General features: G+C 42.0%; 1 protein-coding gene across 3 annotated transcripts in view; it reads right to left on the bottom strand.

Moving 5' to 3' along the window:
* The window catches only part of CC2D1B (coiled-coil and C2 domain containing 1B), a 34,550-nt gene that overhangs the window by 3,624 nt on the left and 5,377 nt on the right, over positions 1 to 25,549 (bottom strand). For 2 of the 3 annotated variants that reach the window (XM_080406262.1, XM_080406263.1), the window contains exons 4-22: positions 23,552 to 23,667; positions 22,650 to 22,769; positions 21,412 to 21,549; positions 19,117 to 19,390; positions 18,479 to 18,603; positions 18,263 to 18,338; positions 16,548 to 16,658; positions 16,089 to 16,219; positions 15,739 to 15,811; positions 13,455 to 13,567; positions 12,454 to 12,646; positions 10,045 to 10,217; positions 9,274 to 9,399; positions 8,668 to 8,726; positions 8,294 to 8,410; positions 7,723 to 7,796; positions 7,005 to 7,063; positions 5,113 to 5,164; positions 3,606 to 3,705 (exon numbers count right to left, since the gene is read on the bottom strand). In XM_080406262.1, coding sequence (XP_080262388.1) covers positions 3,606 to 3,705; positions 5,113 to 5,164; positions 7,005 to 7,063; positions 7,723 to 7,796; positions 8,294 to 8,410; positions 8,668 to 8,726; positions 9,274 to 9,399; positions 10,045 to 10,217; positions 12,454 to 12,646; positions 13,455 to 13,567; positions 15,739 to 15,811; positions 16,089 to 16,219; positions 16,548 to 16,658; positions 18,263 to 18,338; positions 18,479 to 18,603; positions 19,117 to 19,390; positions 21,412 to 21,549; positions 22,650 to 22,769; positions 23,552 to 23,667 — 2,230 coding nt within the window. Of the gene's footprint in view, positions 1 to 3,605; positions 3,706 to 5,112; positions 5,165 to 7,004; positions 7,064 to 7,722; positions 7,797 to 8,293; positions 8,411 to 8,667; positions 8,727 to 9,273; positions 9,400 to 10,044; positions 10,218 to 12,453; positions 12,647 to 13,454; positions 13,568 to 15,738; positions 15,812 to 16,088; positions 16,220 to 16,547; positions 16,659 to 18,262; positions 18,339 to 18,478; positions 18,604 to 19,116; positions 19,391 to 21,411; positions 21,550 to 22,649; positions 22,770 to 23,551; positions 23,668 to 25,549 lie in introns of those variants that run through there. The other variant, XM_080406264.1, reaches the window with a different exon arrangement.

Here is a 25,549-nt window from a genome sequence, read left to right as displayed (position 1 = left end):
GCTAAGAGGTCACCACTATTTGCACCACCACCACATCCAGGAGGGCGAGTCAAGACATGCTGCTAGAACCCTCCAAACCAGGGTGCGAGAGGTAAACCCTTAGTCAACTAGACCACAAGGACAAGATATGGAAGTACCCAGTTTTTTAATTATTCTCTTGAAACCAAATATAAAGATGAGGACAGTAGTGAAGAAAAACAATCCACTAAACTAGCACTTGGAACGGCAACAGCTTTTGTCCCTGGAAAGGGTGACAAGGAAAAGTGGCCTAACAGCCAGGACAGGCAGCAGTCTTCCGCAGCAGGCTGGAAAACTTCCTAAGGAAATCGCATCTCTCATAAAAACAAACATTTCACAGGCACATGCTGGCTTTGGAAAACTACTTATTAGGAAAAAGTCACATGAATCATTCTGCCTCATTTTGGTAAATCAAAACAATTTCAACAAGTAAGAACAGTTCGTTTCAGCTGTTGTTTTGATTCACCTTCATACTGGTAGTTTTAACAGTCAAGAACAATCATTTTAGAATTTCTAGTCTGCTGAAATCAAACACAGAGCATTTTTATCCTGCAAGGAAAACAGCTTTTCTCTGCTACAGTTACTTCTGTTTAACAGTTTTATCAGCAAGGCATCCACCTTTGCCTTAATAGAGACAGGCGGTGCAATCCTCATCCAAACTCCTTCAAAAGGCAACAGCTAAGACCGAAACATACTAATTCCATGGAAGTGTTCAGCTCAAAGCACTGGATTTCTCTGCCTGCATCCAAGCATTTCCCTGAATCAGTCTCCAAAAAGGTTGATAAACAAGTAAAATCTACAAAATCTGGAGGTAGGAGGGCCAACGAGCTGTGCCTGTCATGTTCTAGACAGGAAGCCTGCCGGGAGTTCAGAAGCTTCCTTTTTCATGCCATTCTATTTAGGAGAAAAACAAGCAAGCAAACCAACGAACATACAAAAAAACCCCAACCCAACCCCAAACATCCACCCTTCTTATCATCAGTAAGGGATATTAAGGTATTACCAAACAAGACTGGACACATGCAATGAAAACTGTGAAGTTCATTATATGGAGCCTCACGATGAGGCCGCCTGTGGCCACGGTAACCGATATATCCATGCACACAGACCCGATGCTGCCATCGGTGCCTACAGCCTCCGAGTGAACATCTGCAAACACAGCTGTCTCAAATCTCTGACTGGAAAAGGAGTAAGGTTGTTTCTCACACCCACCACTGCCATGACTGCTTCGTTCATATGAAGCAATTCTATTCTCCAAATAGCTCGTATCCACTGTAGTATAAGGAACCTGTCACCCAGACTCTAACCTCATTTCTGGCTTGTGTGTTCAGGCATGGTGCCAGGAATGCTATGGCTCATATATGCACCCAAGCGTCTATAGGTTAGGAGGACAACGGTCCTTTCACCCAGGCTGCAGCAGGCTCACGGCAGGGAGCTCAGACAGTTCTACATGGGATGAAGAGTGCAAGGGCACTACTTCTGAATGCACTCCGCGGAACGTGCAGCGAGTCACTGCTAGGAAGCACATCTCCAAAAACCTGTTGCTGAAGGACTTGACAGACTCCAGCGCAGCTGTTCAGATTCCTTCTTATCAGTCAGTTTGCCCATCTCAACACAAATCGCTGCAGTAAAGAAGGACAGTATCACCTCACGGGTGGATAGCGCTGCCTCCCAACATGGTGCCCATTGATGTTGTTGGCAGAAAGCCTTCCAAAGATGAGACTTGGTATTCTTCATCGATGAGACTACAGCAGACTCTCAAAATCACTTAGAAAACTGCAGAATTTCTTAGCTCGCATGCTAGAATACTTCCCTTACTTCACAAGCACCTTAAAACGAAGAAGGATTATATAATTGTACTGCAGTGTGTCCGACACGTTCATGAGCTTAGAAAGAGAATTGGCAATTCTTCTAGCTGAATTTTTTAAAGCACTTCTTCATTTCGTAACTCCAGAAACAATAAAGACTGATTCATCCCTGATCAGTTCTAGGGGGTTTGCAGTGAAGAATGTGAACTTGCCCTAGGCCATGGCTTCAGAAACAGCTCTGGGGAAACCTCCTTTTATCTTCAGAAGCTTTTAGGAGAGGTTTAAGGAGACTTTTCCTTCGGAAAAATGCATTGCTGGGTTTTTACACTGAAATTTAATATATGTGACCTGAAACAAGTCTCCTTTGCTCACTGAGAGAAAGTAATTCTTGGGAGATGGTCAAAGAGCTATCAGAGACCCCAAAACCACAACAGCTACAAGCACTTCTGAAAGTATTATTCGTTTATAGTCTTAATTAAAGAAGGGGAGCAAACAGTCCTTAGAAAAGAGCCTGCATCACTTAAATCTTCTCCTTTCTCCCAAGAAGAAGGGGAAGGTGATCTGTGGGCATTTCTTCTTTTTCTCCTTCCCCGTGGCTATTTACCCAGGGGAGACTGCCACCCTCTGGCCCAGTCCAGAAATGAGCATCTATTTAACTTGTTAGATTCCTGCTCTAAGAACAACAACAAAAAAACCTCCAAACCATAAGAAGAGGCAACCAACCTGCACAGATTTTTTTTTTGCTAATCTTTGAAAAGGCTTCAAAGGACAATCTGGAGCTGGCATACAACTCATGAATCACTGGGGAGTGTTTCCCAATGGGTGAACTTAAGCCTGAGCTCAGACCTTAAAAACAAGTACTGTTCCAGCTGGTAAGAGAACAGGATATGCCCCATATGCGCAACGGTACGCAAAAGACAAGGAAAACCAAGTGTTCTAAACAAATGTAAACACTTCACAGTTCTATGCAAGAGGCAGAATCTCTAACAAAATCTTGAACAACAGAGCCTTGGAGCAGTCAGGATTGACAGAGAAAGAGTAAGAAAATGAGCTTTTGCTTCAAGTGGAAGATCTGGAGTAAAAGCAATAGAACTTTAGCTCACAAATTAAAACATCTACAACTTGAAAACCATCTCAGAGAACCTATGGATCGTTTCTGCATGTCCCAGTAATAGAAACAAAGAATAGCACAAAGAGCCACCGAGACAAAACCAGGTTATCTAACTTCCCATTGAAGTCATGGACCACAACCAGCTCAGGGATTAGTGAATATAGGCCACTCCGATTTTGAACAAATCGGTAACGAGCCTAGGCATAGGACCATTTCCCTGAACGTCACCCATGGTTAACATCCATCTCATCATCTTGATCTCCAAGACGAGGGGAGTCTCTCTCTCTCCCAAGACAGTCTTAACAGTTTGCTAGCCGTGTTTGGTAAATCTTGTAAGATTCTCACAGTGAATCATAGAATGGTTTGGGTTGGCAGGAACCTTAAAGATCACCTAGTTGCAGCCCCCCTGCCATGGGCAGGGACACCTTCCACCAGACCAGGTTGCTCCAAGCCCCATCCAGCCTGGCCTTGAACACTGCCAGGGATGGGGCATCCACAGCTGCTCTGGGCAGCCTGTGCCAGTGGCTCACCATCCTCACAGTAAAGAATTTCTTCCTCATATCTAATCTAAATCTAACCTAAGGATCATGCTTCACAAATTTCAGCTACAACATCCTTTTCAACTTTTACCAGAGAAGCAATGAGGAGAGAGCAAACTGTGGACTTACCCTTTATGAAATACTTCAAATTTAATTCCTTTGGACCGAATGGCTCGTCGGAAACCTCTGTGATTTCGGTTGATGTTCAACTTAAACAACTGGTTATATTCTACAGTTAAGACACAGAAAAATGAAAGCAAGCTGTGAGTCAAAACTTACACACGCTCTGTTACACGCATGTACCGAGACCTCTGTTTATCTCCCCTTTATTGGCCCCTTTGTGAAAGACACTTCACACCCATCCGAACCTCCTTCTCAGGTTATTTCAGTCATTAACAAGGTCATGTCCCTGTGCAGCAGTTCATCGGCCATCCTCACTTTACAGGCACAGAAACCAAACTGCCAAAACCCTAAGTCATTGTGAGGAGGTGACAGCAAGTTACTGGAGAGCCAAAACGGGAGAATCTAGGTCTTTCAGGAATTAAACAAGAGCGTCTGTGCTAAGAAAAAGGTAAAAATAGTAAGGAAAAAGCATAGGAAGGTGGGAATGGCTGGGAAGGGGTGTTTTGATAATGTAATTAATACTGTTTTAACACCAGTTTAATTAGTAAGTGTGACAAGAACTATGCCACAGGATACCTTTTTATCAGGTCTCACAACATCGTACCCCTTATGTTCAGACTTATCTGCTGTGCTGCCCAGGAACACTCAGCTCTGCTTGCCAGCCTGGGAACCCAAAACATTACAGCGAGGGACTTCTCAGCAAGTGCAGATCAATTTATTGGAAGAGTTGGAACAGAGCCCTCAGTATCAGAGCTTCAGGACTTCCACTCTTAACAGAATATATATACATAAACTCAAATCTCTATACGTATCTCTTCTGAGATAAATTCACAACTAGTAATTTGGATACTGAATTCAAAGTTGTTTTGAAACTAGATGGCTGCTTACTGCAAGAATTGAAAAAATAATATAGCAATAAATCAAATTCAGAGTGCAAGATGATTAATTCTAAAATGCATGATGAATCTAGCAGTATTCAATGGCTAGGTACAAAGGGGGTATTTTTCAAAAGGTACAAAAAGTATTTTAGTTGGTTTTGAGACACATTGTCTTAAAAAACCAAATTTACTTCTGCAATGATGCTTTGTCAGGTTTAGGAATGTTAGCTGATTTGGCAATTCTGTCATGATTTTTGTTGTCTCACGGGACACAAAATCTGACTGAAAAAGATCTGATCCATGGAGATACTAAAATTAATAATTTAACTTATTTAATAAAGAAAATTTATTTATCTGGCCCACCTCCCTGCAGGGTTGACAGCAACAGCTGTAGCATGACTGGTAACTCCATGATTTCATAACTTATTACACAATGACTACCACCAATATCAGGATGAGGGTGCAGAAATTGCCAGTGCAGCTGGGCTTCACCTTACAACAAGCCCTTTCGTAAGAAAGCAGAAAAAGGCGGTGGCAGGCCCTCCGGCCCGATTCGCAGTACGACACTAGGCTGTACTCTCCAGTGATTCCTAAAGGTGCAATGTTTTTCCCTCTGCCCCAGAACAAGTACTAACCTGGAGAATTGTTATTGTTAATTACAGGTGTTTTACTCTTTTGAGGTTGCTCCTATTAAAAGAGACACATATTACATAAAACCATCAGATATTGTTTCAAAATACAGCGTAGTAACCATTTTTATTACCAACTTTTTTTTATACCTATACAAGAAACATGAGGTTTTGTGGGGGTTATCTGACTGATAAGAGTCATGGTACATTCAGAACTAAACTATTTGGATGTCATTGTGGTAATAAGTATAATACTAGATAAAGAATACGCCAAACCATTACATTAAATGTAAGAGCCACAGATAAACTACATGGTCACACTCAATTCAATCCAATCATCATAAAGTTACTGACTGCGGCTGTTAACTACACGATAAACTGCGCACGTTCCAGGACACAGCAATCCCGTTCCTTCTGCATTAGTTGGAATAATAAGCTACACAAGGAATTCATCACAAATCATTCAGGGAATTGCCCTACTATTATTTTGCCTGACAATCAATCTGCCACCAAAATGAATTAACTTTTAACCTAAAGCGGAGTACAAACTCAATCTCTGGGGACTGAACAAGGACAACGTGACCTAATTATTGCAGCTACTTCGCAAAACTGATTTCAGCTATGAAGGAGAAAGGTGGTGGATTTGACTGTTGGTGAAGCAGTTGAGATCTGGCTTTTTTTAAACAAAGAAAAATAGATTGAAAGCAACCCATGTTGATTCTTATTCCCCAGCAAATTATTCATCCAGCCACCGTAACTGGGGGGACTCCTCCATTAAGGCCTCATGTAACTCAAACCTAAACACAAACCTGATCTGACCATCACTGATTTCCCACAGGTAACTGAAATTTTAGTAGTATTGCTGCAAAATGTATTGGGTGGTAAAAATCTGGCCTCTGCACTCTCACAGGGCTAAGGATTAGTCCTGTAAGGGCAAAGGTTGGTCTTGCTCTACAGAGAAAGCAGCAGAAGCCCCAGCACCCCTACTGACAGCAAGACCAGGCAGCCCTCCTCAGAAGCCCTTCCAGCTCACTGGTCCCAGTATTTTTTAGAGCAGAGACTGCTTTTAAAGGTGAGGGGAACAGGATGATGCTGGGGAGTTTCAAAGAAAGATTATATATATATATACACACACATATTTTTAATATACATACATGTGTATATGCCCATCTATACATGCACATACACATAAGTATTAATTAGTAAGGTCAAGAAACTTGTATGGCCCAAGTCCTTTCTCCAGATACACACACATATGGTTTGTGAATTAAATCACTAGGAGTCACGTGCATTTATTTGATGACAAAGATTAACCTTTTCAATCCATTTCTGTAATTAAAAGAGATGTCCAAAAGCAATCCCTTTAAAAGCTTGTTTCCTTAAAGCAATGGGACTTAAGAGGGAGGTCACATCTAAGGTGGCCCCTTTCCCCTAACGACAACTTTGCAGGCCCTTGTGTATGGTGGAAGGTACCGGTGCGTTTGCACCCTTGAAAGAAATAAACTTCTACCAGTTTTGCAATCACTGGAAACGGTCTGCACGGCGCCTGCAGGAAGGAAGGGTGGGCACGGCCTAGCCCTGTGGGCGCTGTTTAGCAGTAAACTGGTGGTCAGCCAGCCAGAGAACATGCAAGCCTGAAGCAGCCACTGCCCCACTAAGTGCAAGGTGTGGAGAACATCAAGAGAAAGGTGCAGCAAAACTCAAATGTGCAGAAACCCAATTCAGCAGTTCTAGTTCGCAGGAAAAGTTTCTGTTTCAAAAATAAACTCCGGCAGTATGCCTGGAAGCGCTTTCCCCTTCTAGAAGAAAACCTGCGCTCCCTCCTTGAAGCCCTCACAGGCTAATACAGTGGCAGGGATCACAGACCGAGGAACAGAAGAGCAATCACACACACTCACCGCACTTGGGTACTGAAATTCAAACTTCACAAATGCATCCAAATCTCTTGGTGACACACCTGAATAAGACAACAACCAGCCAATCCAAACAGTCAATACAGATATTTTAATTGCATCTGTAATGTTGAGCAGGATTTTCAAGAGCACCTCACTGATTTTCAGTAGGACTCATGAGCTGTCTCTCGACGACTGAAAACCCCATCCATCAAACCATAATCCATAGACAGCTGGCACCTCAAGGAAAACATCTACTTTTCTTAATGCTGCTGTCAGTCCTGAGACAGTCTAGCGCAGATGGTTTACAAACTCCCAGAAACAAGGGACTCAAAGCAGTAATGCTGGCAGAAGCAACTCCTGTCTACCGAAGGGTCAATACACATTAAGGTAGTGCAGAATTAAGCCAGGCACACTTACCAAAATAGGAGACAAACCTGAAACTTAAACTATGGCTCGGTTATGAGCAAACCCAGGACAATTTGAAGTTCTTCCCTCTGTCCAGATGGAACCCAGATTCTCTTTTTACTTTCCTGGGTTTTTTTAAAATATGTTTAAAGGTTCTGGGAGGCTTGAGCCTGAAACCTGGCTATTTTGTTTTAATGAGTGCTGGCTACAAAAGTCTTACTCCTGAAGTGGTCCTTCAAGGTAGAAAAATCTCATTCCTCTCTACTTCCCTTACCTACTCAGAGGAAAAAGTTCACATGCCCTTTCGAGTACACACCTGGTGGAGCTGGTAGGTTTATCCCCCTGACAATAAGAAGGTGCATTTCTGTGCTGTTGAGCTCAGAAAATATCCTGTGAAAAAATAAAGACAAAAAACCACATTCAACCCAGCAGCCCACCACCACCTGATACACTGCCAGACCAGGATGCCACTGATATTTGTCAGACCCTTTCCAACAGTGCACTCCTACACAGATCATCATCATCATAAATTACCAAAGAGCAACGAAAGAGCACAGAGATAAAAACATCTCTGAGGTACAGTGAAAAATGCCACGAAGAAAGCCTAAAGGCACAGGATTGAGGGAGGATTACAGAGGAAGGAACACTGGCTGAAGTAGCAGAACATAAGTGATGAAGCTGGAGAGATTTTGAAATCTGAAGAACCCAGACAAGAAGTTAGAGAACAACTTCTTTGTATTTAAGCTGTTGAGAGTGTCCTTTCAGGAATGCTGCGCCTAACCCTAGGGGCCACCCGAGCTTGCTGAAGCCCAAAATTCCCTAAACAAGGGCTAGAAACCAGAAAGCTCTTTCCAGCCTGCCTGAGAAATCCCTTCGTTTTTCCACACCTTATCATTTTAAAGGTTCTTTCCTCAAAGTGATGGCTTGGAGGATCCATTCCTTGTGCTCGTGCGAGCTGTAGGATGTCCATGTCTTTTTTGCAGCCTTGTGCCAGTTTCTCAAACCTATAGAAAAGGCAAACAATCAATAGAAATGCTAAGCGCACACACAAGAACATCAAACAGAGCATTCTGCCAGACACAGGCCGCAGAGTAAGCCTCAGCCCAGGTCTGAGAGCAATCTGGAGATGCAGGCTTCGCAGTTACTGACACTTCCCCACACTAAGAAGCTTACCAACCTGAAACCCCATCATTTTTAGGGGCCTCAGATGGACCCAAACCTGAAATAACCACATTGTGGAGTGATTAACAGCCAGCCTTACCGAGTAGTTTCTGCTACGTTTCCCAGATGCATGAATTGCTTGGAATACTGTAAACACCTCTGTCAACAGAAACAAAACCAAACAAATACAGATGCACTCGGTGATCCTTACACACAGATTCATGACTGGCAGAGAGTTTTGAGGTTGATGAAAACCTAACTGAAGAAAATCCAAGAGTTTTCCCAAGTCACCCAAAAACATCCACCCCCTGCCTCCACGCCCAGTCCTTACAGCCCAAAGCTGAGGCACAGCATTTGTTTGAGCTGTTCTGCCCTATTGCTTTTTAATCACTTAATTTTTAGATATAAGGTTCACCCAAGGGCTAGTCTTAATCATTCAGGTACTATTTTAAGCTTGAGTGCTCATATTTAATAGTAATAATTTGAGTCCCAAGCCTCCAAGCACACCCTCTGACTTCAACTAGTAGAGAATCCAAGTCTTAAAATTTTCCACTCTAGAACACACAAAATTGAAAATATTTTAAACTGAAAACAAAGACTCCACAGAAAAAATAATGGGATTATAATATTAATTAAACCCAGATAAATGTAAAAAAAATGTAAAAAAAGCCAACAAAACATTTCTAAAAAAAGATAGAATGGTCACCTCATGTTGGTCCTTCAGCAATTTTATGAGCTGTGCATATACTTCATCTGCTTTCTGAGACAGTCTGACATCTTCATGGTGTATGAAGATAAAATCACCCTCATCATCTGTAGGGGGTGATGGCAGCTGCAACACAAGAACACCACGTTTCAGAACCCTTATAAGAAAAAATGAAGTAGACAAAAAGTAGTCAGAATGTATGGAAAGGTCAGTGAAGGGAGATGGGTTGTTTTTCTTCTCAAGGCAATTCCAACCCAACCTCTACCCGAAAACTGCTGAAGTCATAAAACCCTGCAGCATGTCTTACAGGCCTAGTTCCCTGATTATTCAGGTCAGGAGAGCTATAACGTTTTTGTTTCCCCATCTACCCAAATACTAAGTGAAACCAGGGCATCGCTGTGTAACATGCACCTGATCCTCATCCCAAAATGGAGTTAGGACACAGCTAAAGTTCATTCACACCCTAAGGCCAGGGAACACTTCCAGGCTGCGTGCTTTAGGCATGCCATTGTAAACCAAGGAGAAAATGGTTCATGGAGACTAAATTTTTATCAAGATCTGGTAAGCCTGAGGAGCAGCAGAGGAAACAGAATGAAACAAAAACTAAAACAAAAATATAGGGGCAGTTCAGGGCTCAGTATCCAGATTCATCACTTGAGCAAACTAACTTAATTTGTGGCAAGAAATATTTATTAAATCATTCACTGTTTGAAGTAAGCACTTAGATGTCAAGAATATGAAACTAAGCAGAATACCAACAGTCCTACTAACCTTGGAAATATCAACGGGTTTCCCACACCTTGCTTGCTCAATCTTTAGGTCAAAGCTCTTAGCTGTTCTGAGATATGTCTTCGCCTGCTCAAGGTTATTTTCCTTCTTTGCTTTGAGAGCTGCCTTCATGTATTGCTTCTTTCTGTTCTCCAGAAATTCCAGCTGTTCCCTAGCTGAAAAACAGTTGTATAACAACTCTCACTCAACTGACACTGCCATGTCCCTGAAACAGATTTATCATGTTCAGTTTATAGCCAGAAAAAGGTCAGCAGAAGCACAGATATCAAATAAGGACATCTCCTGACTGCACTGAATTGTTTCTTGGCCAGTTTCAATTTCAAGTATCAGAAAAAGAAACAAACTTCCTTCTATCATGGCACCTTTCAACAAAAAACCTCATAGCTCTTCACAAGCACCACAGTAGTAATTACAGCCCCTTATTTGCAGGCAGGAGAGACACTCTGGTACACCTGACTGCCCAAAGCAGAAGCTGAATTCAAACTTTCAGCTTGACATGTTAACTTCTAAAAGACAGCGAACGTTACGAGCATCTTCTGTACTCATTTATTCCCTCTCCCATGATCTGTCAGAAAGAGACCAACAGATGAACCAATGTGCAGGTACCTTCAGACATATCACCTCTGCTTATTTGTAATTCCTTGCCATCTTAGTTTCTTATTAATTCTCGGATCTCCTCTTTTTTCCCCACAAAGTCAGAAAAGACTGCTTTACACTGCACCAGGTCAGCGCATCCTGCCTCTTCCTACACCTCACTTAGGAAATGGTACAGCGTGAGCTGATTACAGCCATTTCCAGAGACACTCATAGTGTATTCACCACTGCACTCTACTCATGATTACACAAGCTAAACAACAGTTGCAAGTGGTGTCTGTCTCAGCAAGTAAATATACCAATGATTCTCACACTATGTTCACTGCTGTCAGATGATGACCAGTTTATTCCCATCCTCACAAAATAGCCCGCTGTCCTGCTGCTGTAGGCAATTTGCCCCATCAGCCAAAACCAAACTGATTAGACAAGGCAGCTAGCCCAGATTCCACGGAGACAAAACCCATGGTGAGCAATGCGAGGCTGAGACACAGAACACAGGTGTTTTCAAAGAAAATCTGTGCAAAATGGACTGAGCAAAGCCATTAATCCAACTGATTTTGGCTCCCTGACTTTCCTGGTATAGGCCTTAAGTGCAACTGCTCCACCCCACTCCCAGACCTCCCTACGCTCTGCACTCTCCAAGAACAAAAAGACAAGATTTATCAGCTATGGGCAGCTGTAAGCTACACTTCGTAATTCTGGGGGGAAGGAGGTAACATTTGGATCACAGAGTGCACTTTGGCTAGTGAAATACAGCTTTACAATAGTGAAGTACTGATACTTTGTTGTGAAAATCATGTCAGCATGAATCTGTCCAGGTTCTTGTTGCACCTATTGGTCTTATTTTAAAGTACTTGAAATACCCAGGAGAGATTACTGTAACACCAAAGACCAGGTATTATCAATTCCTTCACAGCATAAATCTAGGGCAACTTACTCAAGAGATTAATATGTCAGCTAAAATTGCAAACATCAAAACTCTCGAGGATTCATAGATTTTCAAAACCAAACTGGACAACTATTATGTTTTAGTGGTCTTAATGAGTCATGGAGTTTTCTAGAGAGAAGAGTTACGAGCTAATCACAGTGGCACTACGAAATGCCTTTGCACTCTAGAAAAGAACTTGCACCAGCCAACTAGGCAGTTCTACTTTGTTCTGAGGGAACTACCGAGGGCAGAATGGACGGAGGATGGGATTACAGTCAAGGCACGACACCAGAACCAGTGAGAGCCTGAACATGGCCGGTATGTGCCCAAATCACACCGTGGGGTAGTGGCTGTCCCTCACTATCTGTACAATTAATCTTGTACAGAGAACAGTTCAGTGACCTCAGCAACAGCAGGGCTAGAGATTGATGAACCCATATGCAAGTTTGAGATCCTTGGACGATGCGATGCACTAGGCAGAAACCACTGTTTGATGTAGGAAGCTGCATTAGATCAATGAATAATTCACACTGGCAAGCCGTCCACTGTAATGAGAGTATACGTAGAGTTCAACTGTGAGCAGAGTTAAACATTATGAATCAATGCACTTGTTACATCAAAATTAATTAAAACCCCAATCACCTTTAGAATTACACACGCTGCCTCTGTGAAATAAAGCTGCATGGCTGTGGTCTGCATCTGCCCTCCAGCAGACATAGATTTCCTCTGAAGGAGCCTCAGTATATATGTCACATATTTACAGGCTCATATCAAATATAATGAAATGAAGTCTTTACCAAGATATTAAAATAAACTAGTGTAAACAATCTGCACATGGATCATTGGGAATGACGAACCCTTCACCTTACCAGCTGGAGGGAGATGATCCATCGACTCTGCCTTGCCCAGGGTGGAGGGTGATGCAGCCCGTTTCACATGCTCAGGCGAGCTCTCCTCCTCAGCTAGAGCAGACGGCACTGTAATTGGCTTAACAACCTGAGTCGGCTTTCCAGGCAGCTGAGCAGGCTTCTTGGCAACTGGGGCCTGTGTCAGAGGCTCATTCTAGCATAAGAAAAAAATTTCGTATTAAATGCACAAAATCTATTTCAGAGTCGAGGACAGCATCTCAAGCATCAACAACCATGGTTATCACTGTATCGGCCTTCTGGTATCACTTCTGAGGGGGAACGTAACATTCCAGACAGCAAATTTTAACTTCTGGAGGTTTATGAGCCATGCCATGCCAGTAGGTAGTTGAGCTATGCAAATGTCAAACCTCCACTACAGAGGGGACAAAAGGAATTTTCAACAAGGCAGTGGTTTAAAAAAAAACACAGATGCAGGCACAAAAAACATCACCCAGGAATTCTCTCCATTAAAAAGCATCATAAAAAAGCATTTGAAAGCACAAACTATCAGCAACTAAGAAAGAAATCAAACGGAAGTCTTAAGGCTGGTACCGCCTGACAAAAAGCAGTAAGTGTTGAACATCCTAGGAAAGCACAAACACAGGAGCTACTGGGATGCAGGACAAAAGTACAGATTTAAATAGTTTAGAACAATGTAAAGGGGTGGCCAGCATCTGAAGTGTTTGTATGTGGGTTTTATTTTCAAAGCAAGTTAAGAAAAGAGCTGAACTGAGGACTCATAGACTCTGTAGGTACTGTCTGTAATAACATATCACCTCTCTCCCTCTCCCCTACACTATAATACAAACTGAAACTACTACCGAGATCCTGTACTCTTCAGGCATCTCGGAAATGTATTTCGTCTCAGTATCCTTGCTTGACTGGAAATCCAATGGACTCAACTCTGCACACTACAAGAGACAGCATTTACACTTTTACACATCCTACTAAGAAATACTAACCTCCTCCTCTTCATCATTCTCCTCCATGCTTGCCAGCTTGCTCGCACTTTCCAGAACAGCAGCTATAGTGGTGTCACCGTCCGTTGCTGCAATGCCAGGAAGAGGGGGAAATCCTGCAAAGGAAAGGAATGCAGAAGCAGAGCTGCTTAAGACCTACGTACTGTCTTCCATATTTCTTCTTGTCTGTAAAGCTATTTCTATCCAATTAATTATTATTTATTTCAGAATTCAGCATAACAAGACCGAGGCCAAGGCCACAAAGCCTTGCTAGATGAAGCCTGAGTGGTGGGCTTAAGATCAGATCTCTCACAGATATCCAGGCTTAAAGGGATGATGCTAAAACGATGCAATAACAGAACATAGTTTTCTAAGTTCAGCAACTGTTAACCAGCCAAGGAACCTCACGATCTCCAGACCTTGGTAACAGAGATGCCCCCAGAACCAGCAAAGAATTTAGTCTCTCTCCTCTGCACAAGAGGACAGTGGACTGCACAAAAAGCTGCTGGCTCTTTTTTCTCCCCTCACTGCTTTCTCACCTTAGCTGGCACACAGTCCAGCACAAAATCAGTGTTACCCCATAAAGTAATAAACAATATATCGCTGACATCTCAAGCCTCTGCTGAAAGTCTACTGCAATGCAGAGGTTGGAAAGTAAGGCAAAATCAGAGTAGTTAAATGTGAAGTACATGAAGAACATGAAGAACAATACTTTTCATGATTTTATTATCCTTTTAAGGATATGAGGAAGGCTTGACAATGGAAAATAAACTCTCATTTCCACACCACCAGTTCAGCATCAGCTTCAAACAAGAGACCCAGAGCCATTACTATAAAACGTCTGTAAATAAGTTTTATCTCATTAATATGTAGCAAGCATTCTTGTCACCAGTCTCATTAGAAGTGCCAAGAAATACTAAACTGCTTCTAAGCCTAGAGATGGCTGCTATGGGGACAGAACAAGTTTGAGGTACACAGGCAGGCAGAACGCAGAATCCTATGCTGCTGCTCCTGCCTGACGTTTGATCTATTACTCAGCAGCATTTCTGTCTCCAAGGAGGTCAAGGCTGGTACTTATCATCATCCAGATGCAATGAAATGCACTGCCGGTTCATTATAATCTCATTGCTGGTTTCAGTGACTGCCTGACTGTCGTCTTCAACATAAATCATATGGCCTCTGTGTGATGGCTGAAAAACATGAGGCTAACGTGTAAGGAAATAGAGGAGTTATCCATATTTTCAGGGGTGTAAATATGGAGTACCTCACCCTTACAGAAATTGGTATTTACCAAGAAATAGATTACATTCTAGAACAAGGGATGCTAAACTGCTTTTCTGGGACAGCTTCAAAGCAGGGAAACTTCAAAGCAGTACATGACCTGACAGAGCTGGCACTGCCTACTTTCCTGCTACTACTACTACAGTGTTTGCCATTACCACATTTGACAGTAACAAAAAAGCCATGAGGTCCATGTCCCTTTTCTAACTTAAAAATGTTTAGGTGCCACTTTGCAGTACTAAGTGTATCTTTTCAGAAGAACACATCAGGCACAAGTTAAACAGAATGATGCTTCCTAGGGGAAAAACAATATCATGCAAACCAGAGGCAGACCATTCATAGATGCTGACCTTGCCCAAACTTTTACAAACATAGCACTATACATTCTGACGAAGATAAAAAGGACACAGTGTCTCAAGAAGCAGGTTCAGTTTCTGTCTCTGTTACTGTCTCAGTGTGACCATGGGCATGATTTGATTTGTTTCTGTAGACTACTTTTACTAGCCATGAGAGCTGCAACAGTGATCTGACTTCTCAGCTATTGCAAGATGATTAATTAGATATCGAGTTCTGGGGCTCCTACTGGGAATCAACAGAATGGAGGACATCAAGCAAATGTTTTCAGTTGCAAAAATCTTCCGGTAAACTAAGAAGCCAATATATCCCAAGTTTATTCTTTCCTCTAGGAGGGCTGGCACAGAGGACAGATGGGTAACATTTGCAGCACCTGCCCACGGTTAAGTTGTTTCACTTTTCAAATACTACCAGTTTTAAGTTCTGGTCCTGTCAAACAGGCAGTCAATAGTCAGGAATATTCACCAGTGAGAAAGTTTGGGAACATGTTAACAAGCAGTTTCACAATAACCATCAAACAGCAAGGCCAGCCTACTCACTGAGAAAAAGGAGGAGCCGTTCCACAGAATGAGGTGGCAATTACCTGCACACCTCCTTCAGAGCACAGCAGACCTACAGAAGTCACACTAAGACATTCTGTATTTGCACTTACCAGGAGGAACAGGTAGCTCAGAAAAATTCACTTTTCTCCCTGCTTTATGGGCTCTTATGGCATCCTGGTATTGCTGTAATCAAAGGCACTCAGTGAGACATAACATGGAGCTGACTATAAATTAGCAATCATTTGTATTTAACCAGCATAAGTATCGCAGAATACAGAGTATTTTGCTGCAACATACGCATTGTCTCTATTCCTTCTTTCCTCCGAATGCTTTACAGCTTCCCTAATGGAGCTCTTTTCAAAGAGGACAATACACAAATGAAAAAATCTTCAGCTTGAATCAGAGAACTGATTCAAACGGCTTTGCTGGATGCAAGCAGCTTGCTACACTTTTATTTTACCTTGGCTATCCTCTCGTGCATCCTGCCTTTCCGATCATCCCCACTCGCTTTAGCCTGTGCTGCTGCCGACTTGTACTTCTCAAGCCTTTGCTGCAATGCTTCCAGCACTGTTTTTGGCTGTTGTGGGGAAGCTTGAAACAAGACAAGACAATAAAATGCCATATGATTCAGATTTCAAAACATATGAGCTGCCTTCTTCCTCCCCTTCCTTACCTTCTGCAGAGACAGAAACATCACTGCAAAGTCTTATGAATACAATTATCCTAAAGAAAGTTTATTGATTTTTACTTCCATTACTGATCCAGACCAAAGTACAGACGGGATCAGCAGCAAACAATATTCAGGAACGTTAGCTGGGTTTACTCAATCCTGCTGCAATTCAGTGGGATAGGGCAGACCCTAAAGTGCTTTCCAGCTGCGCTATTTTTACGGCTTGCTAGAGAAATCCAAAAGTCCTACCTGAAGCTTCTTGTGTCTGAGGTTCAGGTGTTGTAAGATCCCGGGAACTTCCCGGTGAGGCTGGTACCTTTTGCTTGGATGCCCCTTGTACATTTCCTAAGCTTTCAAGATCTGCAAAGCAAAGAAAGCAGGAAGTTTCACAGCATGTTCCATAAACAGCAAGTCAACCCGTGTTACTCAGAAAACCATCAATCTCATCACATCATCTTCCTGAAAGCTTTTTTCCTTCAGAACAGTATCTGTGTGGTTAGATAAGTCTAAAGTTCCCATTATTCAGAGAAAATGCTTTAAAACAGAAAATCTCAAATATTTATTTAATTTAGGTTAATGCTGCTGGAGGGTAAAGAAAACAACAAAAAAAAAAAAAGTAAAACCAGTTCAAGTATTCTAAGAATTTCTCAAAATACAACTTGGTATCTTGGCAGATGGAAAGAGTGAACACGATTGCTAATTGACTAAAATATCCTAGTAACAAAAGATGTGCTGAAAAAAGGAAGCAACTAATGTCATCTATTCAGACACCCATTTCTGGCATTGTATAACCGTGGTTATTTCAGAAAATTACAAAAATATCTGCTGCAAAAACCCTGCACTTTTTAAGGCAAGATTATATCATGGGTGAAGTTTCTCTCTAATGCCATTTGGTGATCAGTTTATAACTTAAGGAGTCATAAATCTCATGATTTACTGAAATAAAATAATCTGTCATTTAGCTTCTTAGAATAAAATAATCTAAACTTTAAAACACGAGTTGCACAGACCAAATATTAATTGTAGATACTAGACCTATTAAGAAAACAAACCTGTCTTACAAGGATGGAAGCACCATTAATACTGGTAACTTGCTTTAAGCTTTAGACTTTACTGCACTGCAATCTATCTGTTTATCTCTTAACCTGAATGTTAAGAAATTCAATTGAAAACATGTAACACCATCAAATACTACAGTAAACGCTAAGAATGTGCCATTATCCTTCTTTCTCTTCCATTTCAAATACTGGCTATTATCTAAAGTTATAAAGCCAGGAATATTAGACATCAATACTTACTTCAACTTGTAATTCACAGTGAGTAACTTCAATATAAATAATGATACCTCATTTTTCTTTGTTGGTAGAATCATAGAATCATTTAGGTTGGAAAAGAACTTTGAGATCATCAGCTCCAACCATTAACCCAGGACTGCCAAGTCCATAACCAAACCATGCCGCTAAGCACCACATCTACATGGTTTTTTTAAACACGTTCAGGGATGCTGATTCCACCACTTCCCTGGGCAGCCTGTTCCAATGCTTGACCACCCTTTCAGTGAAGAATTTTTTCCTAATATCCAGTCTAAACCTCCCCTGGTGTAACTTGAGGCTCTTTCCTCTTGTCCTGTCACTAGTCATCTGTGAGAAGAGACTGCTCCCCATCAGCCTACAACCTCCTTTCAGGGAGCTGTAGAGAGCAGTAAGATGCCCCCTCAAGTCTCCTCTCCCAGACTAAACAAGCCCAGCTCCCTCGTAAGACTTTTTCACTAGACCCTTCACCAGTTTTGCTGCCCTTCTCTGGACACACTCTATATCCCTCTTGAAGCTGAGCGGTCTTGACTAGAATTTGAATATGCAGTAAGCCTCCAACCCAAGTGGTCTACAAACCTTCTTATACTTTTGCAATCAAATGCAGAATCATTCCATTACAGCACAGAGAGACTTCTGTAACAAGAGCCTTACCCTGAGGAGATGGAGGCATATTCTGGAGGTCTATTGGCTGCCCACTGTCCAAAGCTTCCAAGACCACGTTGAATTTCTAATGCAGAAAAGAACAAAAAACAAGTTTTATTCTAGTATGTCCAAGACTTGCTAGCCGCCACAATAAATATTTGATACTCAATGCACGTGGTTACAGCATAGGGTATGTTTAGCACTCTGGATTTCTTGTGTGCACACCTTGCCTGCCTTCATATATTCCTTTGCTTTTTCCAGGTCCCCTTGCTGCTTGGCTTTTAGAGCTGCTAATTTATACTCCTTCTGCCTCATAAGTAGTATCGCTCGTGTGTTGCTGTTCTGGAGATCTGTAAGAATGAGATAATGCTGAGACTTTCACAGAGCATGCAAGACGTGCATCCCTTGCTACGCTCATCTACTGAAACCTGCATGAGTCCTCTTTTCATTTGAATCACACAGCCATCTTACAAAAGTGCTTTTTCTTCCAGTCTCCTGCAGAAGTCCTACCTGACATAAAAATCCCACTCTTCCCAATTAAAAAAAATAAAAAATAAAAAACAAAAAACAAAGATTAGTCTTTAGCCAGTATCTCAAAACTCTTTAAAGCTTGGAATTCCACATGTCGCAATATTGAAGGAGAAACCAAGGCATGGGAAAACTTAACATACCGATACAGAGCATGTAAAAACTCTATAAAAATAATCAATTCCACTGCCAGAAATTCAGCATCCCACTGACAACTATATCTGAAACATTCAGCAGGGAATTTCCAACATAAGCAGTACTTTGGTACACAACACCAGTATCAAGAAAGATTTTGCAATAGTGTTGTAGCTGCTTATCCTCTCAGATCATGATACCTGTTTCCATGGTAGGACTAGAAGCAGCATGACCCTGTAGAGACTCTGATTCCAGATGCTGCACCGCTTCATGAGAGCTCTTCTGCTCATCATCTGCAGCAGACTCAGCTTTCTTCTCTGGCAGGACACTGACCGCATCTCCCGGATTCTCTAACTCCACCCCTGTGGCTTGAGGTAAGTGAGAAGAACTCTTTCCTGTTGCAACAGGAGGTGGCATTTCTTCCTCATTGATTTTTTTGCCTTTCTTCGCTGCAGCCAGCATGGTTTCCAGTGTCTGGCAGAGATGGAACAGCAAAGTCAATAGGCATTTTCATCAAACATATTACAAGCATAAAGTCATTAAACCAGAAATTCATTCCCTTATACATGATGGGATCTGTTACGCACACCGTGACCGATGGCTGCCCTTTAGCACCCTATTCTTCTGTGAGGCCAACTTCAGCACTAGTGAGAGGTGTCCATTTACCAGAGCAGCACAATGCAAAGGACTTGTTACCCAAAGCAGGTAGTTGCAAGTACCTTAACACCTAGAATTATCTGACAGCTGCTGTGGTCCACTCAGCTTGGTCACAGAAAGTCACCAAAGAAGCCATTTATACCAACCGTAGGTAGATTTTCTGTCTTTAAAACAAAATAAAATACACTACTCTGAAATGTCACTGCCTATGTGGATTCAGGGAAGGAAGCAGTCTGCATACCTACTTAATGGAATGAGAAAAGCTATTAAATACTAATAAAGGAAACCATGGCAAGAAGCTCTCACCATCTGCAACACTGGGTAACTGATGCTCATTTTTTTAAAACCCTTCCTCCATCACAAATTCTACCTTCCTCAGTACTGTAGCTTTTTTTTTTAAAAAAATTGTTTTTTATATTTAAGGTTCAGACAAAAGACCACCACACAGTTTAAGCCAAAACAAAAGTTTTACTTCTTTCATCTTCCACAGAAGCTGAAATGGAAGCACAGAAAAATGAAGACGACGACAACAACAAAATCTCATCAGTGCCAGAATCACTGCTATTTTTGGTTAGCCATGACATTGTTTGACCTATTAAGCAACAGTGGCATAGATGCTTCGGACTGACTGCATGTGAGATTGGGGTTCAGACCAGTGCAGCAACCCACACACAGCTCTCCCTTCTCCACGTGTGGGATGACAGACTGACGGGAAATGGAATTAAACACTGAGATTAAAGTTCACAGTTCCAAGAACTAAGTACAAGAGATAACTGTACACCATTTGTTGGCATGTCACTTTGCTAATTAAGGAACTGCGAGCTGTGAAGTGAGATCTGGTTTATTATCCTTAGTTACACTGCTTAGGCTTAGGCACAGGGAAATTCCCTGCTTTGAAAAATAAAGGAAGTAACAAACAGCACATTAAGCTTCGTTATTGGATGAATTAGGCTGGTTTGCCCATCCCTCTTGCTCTCTGAACCTGAAAGGTCAGGTGGTTTCATGTACATTCCTTTCAGAGCTAGCAGGCAGCGGACACACACAGACATCTCCTTTTTGTGCATTTCCTCCCCTGGGCTTGGCCTCAAGTTACTCCCTTTGTACCCTAAGACACCTGGTAGCTAACGAGACTACATTCTTCCCCCGGTGGACAGTGCTGAGCTATAGAGCTTTGCTCAACAAGACAGAGCTGCCTGCTGTCTGCGTCGATGCAGGAGGCCAGATAAAAGCAAACAGGGAAATAAAAGCACTCTGCACAGCGGTAATCACCAAGCACTACCAACTAACTACAAGCACGCCACCTGGCTGAAAAGATGCAAAGCTGAAGGAACTGCTCCTCACTGCCATTTTTAATTGCCTTAATGAAAAATCCTGTTCTATTCATTTTGAAGCACAGCCAACACACTCAGAGAAAGGTATCATCTTCCTTTATCTCACAGAACTGAGTGTAAGGTTAGTATCTAAAGGAAGGCATCAGTGACTAACTGGAAGGTATATGTGCTAGGAAAGCTTTAAGGTAACACTGAACAGTCTATCACAGGTCAAACTCAGATCAAGATGGGTGTGTTTAACACAAACTCTGGTTCCAGCTCCCACTAGCCACATTCAACACAAAAAGAGCTGATGCACAAAAGCATCTGAAGTTCCACTTCATCTGTGTATTTGCTACATCAGATTGGTAGTAAGTAACATGAAATGTTTTTAAAATAAATCAAGGCAGCATATTAGAATTCCTCTCCCCTTTCAAGAAATTCACCCATCTGGAAAGACTCTGAACTACACTTTAGGGAACTGACTTCGCCTCCCCCTCATTCAGATGCCTGATGAACCCAACTTACCTTAAGGCCTCTTTCGTATCGGCGTATTTTGGCACTCTCACCTGACTCCTTTGAGTTAGAAATTGCTGTCCTATAGTTAGCAATTCTCTTCTCTATTGTCTGTTGTAGCTCACTGGTAACAGCAGGAAGTGAGGTGGTCTCAGAAAAAATAATAAAACAAATCAAGAAAACTTATTTCATCCAACTATATGAGTTTTCCCACAGCACTGAAAAACAAGTACTCCACTTCCACACACACTAGGGCAAGGATGAAACAGTCGCTGAAACAGAGGAGCACTTGTACTACGCTACCAGCCCCTAGATCCACCTCTGCTGGGCTTTTTCTCAAAGGCCTAATAGAGAAGAATGGGTGGAGACATTTAGAAAACTCACAGTCACAGGGTAATTGGAGCCATGTGGTTAGGGAGTTGGTGAAGAGAACAGTACAGTCTCTCAAACACCACACAACAGAGGGTGTGAAGAGGTATTTTGGCACAAATATTGACTTTTTCTTTTCTTATTTTTAAAACGTGCTAGTTTACTCCCTTCCAGGCTTCTTCAAGCTGGTTTTACTACAAGAGCTCTTTCTCTTCCTCCTACAGGCTGGAATTAGGTTCAGTGACAAAAGCAGCCTAAGCAAAGTTATGAGCAGCTACTTATAAACACTGCATAGCTACAGAGACTTTTCAGATGGCTACTGATGTAATTATTGCCGTTATCTCTACAGAAATGCTCAGACCCATTTATTAAAGGGCCTGGTGCCCTTTGTGCACCGGACTCTGTAGCACACAACAGAAACAGGGCATTAACTGAATAAAGGATTTGACTGCATGACAACTGACAAATTAAACTGAGAAAGCTAATGATACAGTGTAAAATTCCACAAAGTTGTCAAAGATGCCGAGTTGTAGGTCACACAATTTCAGCACACCACCCAATACTCTGAGGGGGAAGATACAAACTCTGGAAGCCTGAACGGCAGTCTCCACGCTCAAATGTATAACGAGGGACAAGATATGCTTGATTCCAACTGTTTGCCTCCTCAATTCTTTGTTAACATTAAAAATCAACCTTTGAACAAGGAAAAAAAATCACTTATATCAATACAGCATTGCTTTACACAGAGAAGACTGCGATAGTGTTGGTTTTACTTCCTTAGAGGACCAGACAAACTCTAGATCCTTATTTGTGACCCTCATATAAGCTGCATGACAACAGTGGTTCAGCAAAAGTGTCAGGAACACGAAGCTCTTTCCTACCTGTGGTTGCAGTTCAGGTTGCTCATTTTCTGGTTCAGCTGTGGATGGCTCCATTGCTATCGTTCCATCCTCACAGCTTCCTGTCTCACTTTCCACCCCCAGAACTTCTTGCAATTCTGCCTGAAGTAAAAGTAAAAGCCAACAAAAGGCTTTTCCTCAAAATTTTCAATTTCCTCAAAAGACAAAATAAAATCAAGTCTCAAGCTCCAAAAATTTTGGATGGACCTTGAACCCAGAGAGTCTAAATATCTTATATTCCTGTAATTTATTTTATTTTATTTTTATTTTTAAATGAAACTGGTTCCACTTGTATTCACAACAGAAAGCCAGATACTACTCAAAAGTCACACTGCAGCTCCAGGATCACCACACAAATTAGTGGTTAGAGATCTGAAGCTGAGGAATTTCGGAGAATTACTTCTACAAAGATCGCTCAAATCCAAATGTAAACGTTCCCAAAAAACAGCTATTAACAACAGCAGTCAAAAACATTGCTTGATACTCCTTCCCTAAACCCTGCCAGCTAGCTTGCTCACTGAATGACAAAGAATTCCTTGTGAGATATTCTTTCACATCAAGCGCCACTCAAAGCACTAGCAAAATAGTGACAGGCATCACTTTAAGCAGAATGCCCCGGCTGCATTTCACCAGCTGACACAGAAAGGGATTCCCACTGTTCTCCCCACTTCTCTAAGGCCCTCACACAGATGAACGTTAGTTAGCAAACTCTTACTCTGGTGTGCAGGGGGTTGGATCCTGCAAAGCCTCAGATCTAAAGGAATGTTTTTGCAGTATTTCAGCTTGTCACCACAAAATTAACAGACACTGTTGTTAAACGCAGTTCTGTTAAAAAACAACCACAAAGACATACTAAAACTTCCTGCTAACAAAGTTACGCATACCAACAGGTCTGTATCTTTCTCCAAGTCTTCGTCATCTGCTTCGTCCTCCTCATCTTCATTCAGGTCCTTCATACACTCTGCAGCCATCTTTTCAATATGATCCATGGGCAGAGGAGCTGTAAAAAGAAAACACAAGGAACCATAAACCCTAAGTAACAGTTATGTGGTCACGGAATATAAAAAGAGAGCAGTGACTTTTCCTCTTGCTTCCCCTTTATCAGATAGCGTTGTAGGTAAGTGAGAGTATACTCATGGATAAAGGGCAGAAACTGGGGAAGTGAACATCCAGGCAAAAGCAATACTAGTGTTCCTGAGAGTGACAGTCGAGGCAGGCAGTAAGACAAGGAAAATTACTGCATCCAACCACCTAGCTCAGAAATTTGATCTCAGGGAGAAATAATGTCTGTTTACTAATACAAGGAGCTTGAAGAGCAAAACCATAAGCACCATCACACTTACTAAATCACTGGAGTTTTGTATAGGGTCTACACTACAATTGAGACTCCAACAGTTGATCCATTTTCTCATTGTACAATCTTAAGCACAAGAATGTCTCCCTCTGTCCGTCTCATGTTGAACTAGGTACATATGTATCCTTTGAATCTGATGATGCACATAAACATCAACTGTAGAGACGTACTGAACCACACAAGTCTTAAGCCAAACTACTGGCTGTTAACATGACAAGCAAGGAGGCATAGCACACTATCCATACATTTGAAGACAGCAAGAAAGGAAGACAAGAAAATCCATATTGAGAAACTACTTGTTTTATACATCAAACACCACTGCAAAGTCACACTTGGCGTACAAAAATAGAATGCTCCAAATCAAGGCATCACGCTTGTCCAGAGTGCAAAAGCAGCAGCAGAACACTGGCATGGAGAACTGCCAAGGAAATCAGAAGTGTTATTTCTTCTGTCTCTCTGACTTCTGTATTTTCTCCATTGCTGTCTCATGCCCATCAGATTTTCCCTTTTCAAAGTCTTTCTTGGCTACTTAGTCTTGCAATTTCTCTTCAAGCTTCTGGTCTTCACCCTGAAAACTCTACTTAACTCCTCCTTGCTGAACTCTCATCTCTACTGCATGCTGTGCCAACCACGTCTTCCTTAACTATCAGCTTCCTCCATACACTCTCAAAGGTGAAGTTATTTGCACACAAATGCCAACCATCCACATAAATGTTTCCAATACTTCCCCATGCAGACATATGACTGTGACTCACTAGTGTCAGTCAATGTTGCATAAAATATACAACTTTGGGGACAGAGCTTTACAGTCAATTTAAACAGATCTAGAATAGATCCCATCAATCCCTGCATTTTCTGAATCAACTGAAAATTAACCCAGGTACAAAGCTGTTTCTGTTCAAATAACCTAATTTACCATGTCAGTGCTTCAGTACCTGTATCAAACATGTTGGTCATGTATTTGAACATCAGCAAAACTCTGCAACTACGATAGCAGGCCATATGCAAAGGCAACTGGCTGTACTTCAAGGGTCAGAGCATTCCTTACATGAAACCACACTAGAGGCAAAAAAGCCAACTGAGCTTCCTTGGATGGTTGGTTCAGTGCTAATCCAGTATGGCAAGTCGAGGCTACCATTTCAAACATCCCAGTGGCTGACCAACTGCCATTTATCAGTCACAGACAGCAGAGATCTCTGTACTTAAGATGTTGCAACAGTACAGCTTTTGCTGCTTGCATCTTCAAGCTAGAGGGAGAGATGACTTCCCCTACCTCCCCCCACCCCCATCAGAGCTCTAGAACATAAATCCAGGAGTAAATTATTGTACCTTGTGCTCAGCCAAGAACCAAGCACTAGTAGCTGTTGTTACTGGGTCTCTTTTATTCTGTTCTTCTCCAGACAGGATCTGTCTCTCCCCTGTCCTTACGGTACCCTCCTCCTTTCCAGGCACCAGCCTGCATCCTGCCCCCACCACACACCATGTCCCCACCACTACACTGTACCAGGTCTCATGAGTCCCCAGTGCC

The sequence above is a fragment of the Falco punctatus genome (genome assembly GCF_963210335.1).
Source record: "Falco punctatus genome assembly, chromosome: 11".
NCBI lineage: Eukaryota > Metazoa > Chordata > Aves > Falconiformes > Falconidae > Falco > Falco punctatus.
This window is presented reverse-complemented; position numbering and strand designations above follow the sequence as displayed.